Below are 9,429 nucleotides of genomic sequence, written 5' to 3'. Positions count from 1 at the left end.
TTCATCTAATTTTTAATGAAAATGGATAGATTTATGCCATAATTCCAAAATTGTGTCTACGTTGCTTTACGATATGAAGAGCATTGTTAAAAGGTAAAATAAAATTATAAATGACATCATAACTAATTTAGTGGCCCGCGTGGTGCACGAGTTTTACTTTTTAATTATAAATGTAACAATATCGTTCAAACAGTATTTTGATATTATATGTACATTCATCTTTTCATTATCATATATGTTAACTTTGATTATTGTAAAACATACAACTATGTTATAAGAATATCTAATACTTTGATCCCAATAAAAATGCTACTTCATTCATGCAATTTATATTTCATTATATAATATAGTAATTAATTTTTCAAATAAGTTGATCTACTAACTTGTAAATTTTTATTAACTCCTTTAGTCGCTTATATTTTACAATAAAACTTCGTATATAGTAAACAAAAACTTATAATAACCTGTTATTTTTGGTAAAGAATAAAAAAATCATATAATTTATAAAAATACTCTACAAAAATTATTAATTATTTTTTAAATTTCTAAAATTAATTATAATATTTCATACTATAATCTTCTAAAGAGAGCACTAATAATAATTACTAAATCTTACAGGTATAATATTGTACATGTCAATACTAGAATCTCATATCTATATATAATTATTCATATATCAAAAGTAATTTATATTAATACACATATTCTCTTTTGCTTATGTATATTAAATTGGTCTAATTATACACACGTATTTGATTACCAATCTGAAATATAATATTATTCTTAGGGATGATCATTCGGTAAAAGAGTTAACTGTATTTTTATCATGATAACTGCCTTTTATTCAATAATTTTATGGTATTAAACTTTTGCAAATAGTGTTAAATTTGTAATTGAAAATACTTAATTCAAATATACAAAGTGGTAAACTCTTTAATTATAATTTAGACTTTTAGAATATTATAAATACAAATTCAAACAAATATAAATATAAATATATATATAAAAAATAGCACGGGTCAAAAATTCTATTTGTCAAGTGTGTTGAATTAAGATGCAAAGGAATCAACTCTCTCTAAACCCTCTCTAAATAGAGCCCTACTCCCCCCCTACCGGCGCGTCTAGCGTCCTCTCCTTGCTAGTTTCACGGGACGCAACGGAAGCGAAAAAGGAACAGAAATTCAAAAAATTTCCTACCCGTAAAACTAATCCAAAGACCTACTAGAAGAATAAGAGTAAATAAAAGCGTACCTGGAATATTTAAAATTGTCGACCGAGCGTCCCACGCGTGACGCCTCTACCGGTATCCACACCGACTTTGTCGACGAGTTTTCGAGATCGACGGTGCTAGCGACCAACACTCGAAAGAAACACTGATGCGACACCCGAAATTTTCAGACTAATGGACCTAATTTGAATTGAACAATTCAACTCAAATTATTTATATATATATGCTCACATATATACATATAAAGCATACACACACTATATATCTATAACCCATTCCTGTTAGTGCTTTTTATAAGCAATTTGGGAAATGCTTTCCCTTTGAATTGTCGATGTGGGATGAGGGGAATTAATGTCCCCAAGTGACATGTGTCCATACACATGTCTATCCAAATAAAAGCCATGTGTCACCATATTAATCGTGCATCAATTTGGTCCATTTAATCTAATAAATCGAGTCTAATTAATCGACAAATTTAATCTCATTAAATATTCGATTAATCGGTCACACCATAAATTATCTAATCTCAATTAGACGATTTTATTATTTCAAAATATCTCGTCAATTTAGTCGTAGTGTGTGACCCTGTAGGTTCCTAATTACGTTGACAGTAATATCGAAATCTCTATTTCAATATTACAAACAGTGAGCGGCATCAAGCAATGCATCACTATTACTCAAGTAATCGGAAAGTCGATTTTTCGACGAACCTTGTGACCTATGTTACTGTGTAATATAATCCATTGTCCTCTATATCTCTATTGAGCCCAAGGCATGGTCGATGACATCCTTGTATGGCTCAATATCTCTCTTTCTTGGTTTACCAGGTAAGTCTATCAGAACAAATGAGCTCGATATCGTTATATCGACTCATTTGGGTATGCATACACTTTTAGACTTAACCACCAAGTGGCCGTGAGATATCGCTCCCGTTTCGTAGGAGGGACAAATCCTATCTCGGTCACTCACATTCCTCTCCATGCTCTATGATATACCCAATAACTGTCTTTATAACCAGCCTGTTACGGTGGCGTTTGACAGTATCAAAGTATATGACATTACATGTAGGAATCCATGGTGACCTCAAGTTAAAGGACCATTACACTATAGTCACTTTGAGATATGCTAATGACAGTCACGTAACAACCCATGTAGCAATCTCATGGCGGGTCAGTCCAATACACATTACTCTTAATGTATACATGTGGTGTGATTTGATATCTCCATATCCATGACCTGTGAGACTTAGTCATCAATCAACACCCACACTAGTCTAACCGTATTATCGTTGTCCTAATTAACGATAATACTTTGACTATGGACATTTAGGAATAATGTTCGGTAATTATAAGATCTCACAATCAAGTCACATTTGATGCCTATTGAACATACTATTCCAAGGACATTATTGTGTAAAATCATATTTAGCGCAATCTACACAATAACAGAAATGCCTCGTATTATAATGAAATACATGTCATATTACGGAACTGATGATAGATTGCCTCTAGGGCATACACCAATTCCTAACACTCCTTTCCTCCTCGGTGTGTAGGTCCCACCCTCTCGACCAATGGTTGTATATATCCTCCACCGGAGACTTCCGTGGCTTTTGCCTGACCGGCCTAGTTTGGTTCTCTTCCCCCATCTCCGGTGACTATCTTAGGTTCGGCTTTCTTCTCTCCCCCTCTCCGGTGCGTGGCCATGAACCTCGCTTTTGCTCCATTCGATGAAGATCTCCGATAAATTGAACCCCACAGAACTAACGCTCGAGACAGCATCCCGAACTTCGGCTGAGATGGCGCCTCAGATCCTTGAAGATCCATGCTTGATATTCTCGAATCTACTCGAATCTACAAAGATCCAAGTGGCTCCACCAAGATTTGATCCAAATCTTCAAGTTTTAAGGTCGATTCTCACTGAATAAATCCTAATACTTGAAGATCGATGGAGGATCTCGCTAGATCCGCTTGTATTTTGGTCTTTACAAGTCCGAGTTGGCAGCCTTTGAGCTCCCACAACCCATTTTAGGCCATGATCCGCCCGTAAACGACCATCTTCGACGAGGTTTCGCTATTCTTGGCCCTTTGATGGCTGTATGTAGGGCCCAAGGTGTTTTTGTCAAAGTCTTCTCAACAGTGTGGTAAGCTCGATAGCGCTGAAGTACGCTCAAGGCCCTGCTATTTAGCTCTGCTTCGGAAATTCTTCGAAGGTCTGAAGCAAATTCCTGAGGCTCCAAGAAGGATTATTGAATGGACTAGAGGACTCATCCCAGTCTTCACTGGAGATCCTTTTGGTCGGCGGTAGGACTAGATCAAGGCTTTAGAGGGCTTAGCTACAACGTTTGTGCTGAATTCTTGGGTGATTTTTGCCTTGTATTTTCCTTGTGGTCAACTTAGGAGGTTCCATCTACTGTCCTTGTCTTGTAATTTTTTTGAGCATTTTCCTATATACCTTTTCCGACTAATGAATGAAATCCTCATTAATACCGAGAAAAAAAAAGGTGTGTCGAATTAAGTTATCACATAACTTCTCTCTTGCAATAAGAAGATATATATATATATATATATATATATATATGCTCATAAATGGTACTCTTCACTAATTAATCATTGACTAGAACCTCTTGCCAATTGGCATCGGACTAGAGGTGAGACTTGTTTATCAAAACCGGTCATGCTTCACTAAGAATTTCCTTACAAATACATATCTTTTTTTTTTATGTAAATTTTATCCAATGTGATCTAGTAATACAACCATGCATGTAATGATCCTGAGCTGGGATAGGGAAGGCGATAGAGGGAAGGATGATATATGTTGCCTTTCAAGAGAAGCAATTTGGGGGGTGGGGGGCATTCAAGAAAAGTTGTGAGGGTCGCTTTCAAAAGTTGTGGTGGTGACAAAGAATACGGAGGCATCTATCTATCTACACTTCTTTCTTCCTTTCTTTTTCCCTCACTACTCACCTCACCAAAAGCTTTTCTTAACTTAATAACTTCTAGGTTAATTATCTAAAAAAAGTACTATTTTTTTATTTTTTTTAAATATAACACGACATTTAAAAAATAATATATAAAGACACGACATTTGCATTTTTTTTTTCTAAATGTAGCATGACATTTGAAGAGTAGCATATAAAGGTACGATATTTGTACTTTTTTTTCCTGAATATAGCACGACATTTAGGTTTAATTGTGCATTTAACGTAATATAAATTAGTCAGTCAAATTATAACGATAACATCTAACGTGGAGCTAACGGTGTCACGTGGCAAAACATGATTAGATGAGTAGACTCTACATGATTGGATGATAACAGCTAACATGAAGTTAATGGCGCAATGTGCTACTTGTTCAATCATGTTATGTCACATTGTATCGTTAACTCCCGCTAGCTGTTATCTTTACATTAATAATTGACGTCATGCTAGAGTCGCAGCTCAACTTGAAAGTCGTGCATTTCTGTGTTATTTTTTAAAAGCCGCGATATATTTAGAAAAAAAAGTGCAAAGGTCGTTTATTTATATGCTACTCTACAAAGATCATACTATATTTAGAAAAAAATGCAAAGTTCGTATCTTTTTTTGTGTTATTTTCTAAGAGTCGTGCTATATTTAGGAAAAAAAATAGAAAGATTGTGCTTTTTTATGTAATAAAAGCATATTTTCTAATATGTAGTAACAAATTCAGAATCTAGTGAAAAGGAAGATCTAAATAAAACACCATAATGATAATAAAAATAATTTTTTAATGAGATAACTAAATAGACTTATTTATTAGTTGAAATTGATCTATGTCATGGACTTGGTTATAATCATGATACGTATTTTTAGTGAATTTTAAACTCCTCGTTACCATGGGTAAAGTTTTTGGTCAATTAAGGAAAGAGATGGTGAAAAAGGGTAAAAGGAATTGATAGAGAATAATAGACACAACTCAGATGATTGAATGAAGGATGGGGGAAGAAATTCTACTTTGGTTGGTTGTCTGTGTGCTGTTGTAAGGTTGTACAAGAACATCTCCCACATGTCTGACCAAAATAGGCCCCCCCCTCTCCCTCTGCATACCCCTGCCCTCAAGCAAAATCTCATGCACATACAACACACACACATTACTATATTATTATTAAGCTAATTTTAAGACCCCAATAGTTTGATCATTATCATAAGTCATGGTACCTCTACTCCATAGTTCCCCAACAATCCTCCAACTAGTATCGTATCGGTGTCGTACTGTGTGATGACTTTGGATCAACAGTTCGTAGTTCGGCCTGCTTAGCTTATAGATCGAACCTTGAAATCCCAGGTTTGTCCTTGATTGAAATATGAGGATGGATATCCTCCACAGCTACTACAGCTAGGACTACATGCATATATTAACTTGGGGGCATAACTACACCCTCTTTCTCTTTCACTCCTCCTCAGTCTCTCTCAGTCTCTCTGTCTCTCTCTCTCCAGGGAGGAGTCAGTCTCTGCCGTGCTCTCTGAGCCTAAGTAGCTTGGGAGTTGCTCGAGTTTGATTGGTCAAGTAGGCATGGAATTTGGCAAGAACCAGCGGGGAGGAAGAGGAAGCAAGAAGGGATTTTAAAAATTTTATACACAAAAAAAAAATTGGAAAAAAAAGGAAAGCAGCTCCCAAGCCATCAAAAGCTGTGTATTGAAGAACCCACAAAAGAGAAAGCTAGACAGAACAGAGGGGGAGAGGGGGGCTGGCTGGGCACAAAGGGGACAGACAGAGTGAGGGGAGCTGAGATGGGTTAGGCTGAGCGGAGAGCTAAAAAAGGAAAGCCAAGCCACTGGTTTGTGTTTCATTCATAGGGTGGCTGAAGAAAGAAAGAAAGCAAAGCACAGCTCAGAGAGAGAGAGAGAGAGAGAGAGCTGCTGGGGCTGGGTGGACTTGGAGGGTTAGGGTTTGGGTGATGGAAGTGGAAGAGTGCTATTTGGATGGCTTTTGGGAGGAAGGAAAGAGAAGAGGAGGAAGAAATCAGAGGCAGAGGAGGCATCTTCAGTATTATTATCAGGTTTCATCAGACAGCAACAACAACAGGTGGCACTTGCACAATCACCAAGGAGCAGCAGCAGAACAAGAAGAGATTATCAACAACAACAACAACAACAACAACATCACTAGACTTAGTGGTCTTTGTAGCAGCAGCAGCAGCAGGAGGGCTACAGCAGGGCAACTCCGACATCCTCAGTAGAGCTGTCAACCGACCATCAGAGCTGCCTCTGCTTCCTTTTGTTGTTGTCCTCTTGATTCTTGGAAAGCTGGAACCAGAGGACGGTGAAGAGGAAGAAGAGCAGCAGCTGCAGAAGCAGAAGAAGAAGAAGCAGCAGCAGCAGCAGCAGAAGAAGAGTCTGAGTCTGGATCCTCACAGGAACCCCCACCATCCCCACCACCACCACCACCATCCCCACCTCCATTACTTTCAGCAGCTTCAGAACTCTGTCCCTAATGTAGACGAGGCAGAGGAAGAAGACCCCGACCCTGACATCCAAGGCCAGTCCCAGGACCACGCCCACCACCACCACCACCCCCACCCTTTCCTGCTAAACCCTACCCCATCGTCCCACAACCATCCTCACCAGCAGCACTCCCACTTTTTCTATGGTGGAGCGAGACTAGAGGAGGACCCCCTTCCTCAAAACCAAAACCCTCATTCACAGCCCCCCAAGAAGCGGTCCTACATCCCCCAGTCCTCTGCCATTACCACCACCGATTATGCCCAGAAGATGGAGGAGGCCCACGGCCACCACCAGGCTGCAGTGGCCGTGGCTGCGACTGCCCCGTCCAGACTTGGGGTGGTGAGGGGCAACGGTGGTGGCGGGGAGATCGTGGAGGTCCAAGGCGGCCACATTGTCCGGTCCACGGGGCGCAAAGACCGCCACAGCAAGGTCTGTACTGCCAAGGGCCCGAGGGACCGACGAGTTCGCCTGTCTGCCCACACCGCGATTCAGTTCTATGATGTCCAAGACCGGCTCGGGTATGACCGTCCCAGCAAGGCCGTTGATTGGCTGATCAAGAAGGCCAAGGTTGCCATCGACGAGCTTGCTGAGCTCCCTGCCTGGAAGCCTACGGCTGTGACAGCCGCTGGTGCAGCTGGTTCGAGCCGGGCACAGGAGCCGCCACAGCAGAGCGAGGAGCAGGAGAATCAGAGCATAAAGCGGCATCAGGGTCAGGATCAGAGTAATCTCCGCCATGGGAGTGTGGATGCTGCTAAGATGTTGAGCGGCGGCAGCGGTGCCAGTGGCGCAATTGCTTCGATTTCAGCCCCGAACCACCAGCAGATCAATGAGAACAGAGGCTTCTTGCCGCCTTCCCTGGACACTGACTCGATCGCAGATACCATCAAGTCGTTCTTCCCCATGGGAGCAGCTGCAGAGACGGCGCAGCAGCAGCACCCGCGGCAACAGGCCCCGCATTCTGTTCAGTTCCAGGGCTACTCACACCCACCCGATTTGCTCTCGAGGACGAGCAGCCACCAGAGCCAAGACCTGCGGCTCTCTCTCCATTCCTTTCAGGACCCAATGCTGCTCCACCACCACCACCAGCAAAACCAATCCCACGAGCCGCCACCGCCAGTTGCCGCTGTTGCATTCTCTGGGACCGCCCAACTGGGCTTCGACGCATCACCATCTTCCTCCCTGTGGTCTGACGTCGCTCGCTTCCAAAGATTGCCGGCCTGGAACACCGCGGCCGCCACTGACACTGGTGGCAGCAGCAGTGGCGGGGCTTTCATATTTGGCTCACAGCCCATACTGCAGCCCTTATTTGGGCAGAGCCAGGGCCAAAGCCAGTATTTTTCTCAGAGGGGACCCCTTCAGTCCAGTTCCACGCCTCCAGTTCGCGCTTGGATCGACCCCACAATCACCCCTGACCATCAAATTCCACACCAATCAATCCACAACCCGCCCTCTGTCTCGGGCCTCGGGTTCGGGGCTGCCGGGTTCTTGGGGTATCACATTCCAGCGCGGATTCGAGGCCAAGAGGAGGACCATGACGACGGCACCATTCTGAACAAGCCGTCCTCTGCCTCCTCCGATTCTCGCCATTGACTGATCGAACTTTCATCGCACTCTCCCCCACTAATAACACAGGTACTTATTCCAAAACGCATAATAAAATAAAATAAAATAAAAACCTTTTTTTAGCCGAATTGTGCTTGAAATAACATATTCCTGGAATACAATGATTCAGGGCTTTTTGTAGATCTTCATCAAGAAGTACCCCAAGAAGAGAGTCAGTGCCGGCTTAGTTCAATGCAGGGGGAGAGATTCTGCTATGCTGTTTTGCTTCAATGGCCACCTACACAGGGGAGAAAATTCTGAGCTTGTTTCAGGTTTCTCTTGCCCCTGTGTTAGTTTTTAGCATGTTTCTATCCGTTTTGTTGTTGTTGTAGCTCTTGCATTTTGTGTGTAATGTTTGAGTGTGGGCTTCTTTTGGGCTCTTCAACTTTGCTGGGTTTTTAACTATTACTACTACTCTGTGTTGGATATTCCTAAGAAATTGAATGTGATATTGCTGTTTCCCCTTTTATAGACTATTACTGCAATAATGGGGTGAGGGATATCCTCTTCCCACTATCATCCGTGGAAGACTCAAAATCTGATCTTTCATCTAATGGGAAATTTATGGAAGGTAGAAAAGTGGAGATGTCATCAGTAGTGTTTCTGATAAAATGGATTTGACATTTTAAGAAATCGGTTAGTGCTTTTTTTCGCTTCTTGATGGATTTCAGAGGCAGTGGGTTTGGTTTGGTTATGGTGGTGCATGAAATACTCCTATTCTTTCTGGTTTAATAATGCATTGCTGAGTATGGTAATAAGTCAATTTGGCATGTAGATGAAAGTGAGAGTTTCTCTTCTGGGATTGATTCTTGATTGGCTTATCGGAACAATTTAGACCCCTCATCTGAGAACTCTAGTGGGCAAAAAGGAATTTCAAAAGAACACGAAATGGTCTTTTTCTTTAGCATGCTGTGATTTTAGGGAACAACGGACCTTTCATGTCATTCTCTGTGAACAGTAGCAATATTTTAAGGTGAGGTTTATTGCTTCCTAAGCTGCCTCAGACCTTGTTTGGAACTCTTTCTCAAAAAGCAGTTGTTAATTGATGGAATCCTCTTTGGCTCCGTCTCTGAATTTTAAAGCATGTCTGCGTTTGAGAACATTATTATAGGATGGTTAGTTCTTGTGCATGTTT

General features: G+C 41.3%; 1 protein-coding gene across 1 annotated transcript; it reads left to right on the top strand.

Annotated features, from left to right (window-relative positions):
- The first annotated feature begins 5,321 nt into the window (after positions 1-5,321).
- Positions 5,322-8,765, top strand: LOC116214006 (transcription factor TCP4). Its single transcript, XM_031549213.1, has 2 exons — positions 5,322-8,324; positions 8,425-8,765. Exon 1 carries the CDS (start codon positions 6,171-6,173, stop codon positions 8,280-8,282), a length of 2,112 nt encoding a protein of 703 aa, XP_031405073.1. The 5' UTR covers positions 5,322-6,170; the 3' UTR covers positions 8,283-8,324; positions 8,425-8,765.
- Positions 8,766-9,429: the final 664 nt, after the last annotated feature.

This window comes from Punica granatum, chromosome 7 (assembly GCF_007655135.1).
Source record: "Punica granatum isolate Tunisia-2019 chromosome 7, ASM765513v2, whole genome shotgun sequence".
Taxonomy (NCBI): Eukaryota; Viridiplantae; Streptophyta; class Magnoliopsida; order Myrtales; family Lythraceae; genus Punica; species Punica granatum.
This window is presented reverse-complemented; position numbering and strand designations above follow the sequence as displayed.

Bases quoted from the DNA above. Each gene is read 5' to 3' on its own strand.
- LOC116214006 (XM_031549213.1), top strand. From the start codon at position 6,171: ATGGCTTTTGGGAGGAAGGAAAGAGAAGAGGAGGAAGAAATCAGAGGC.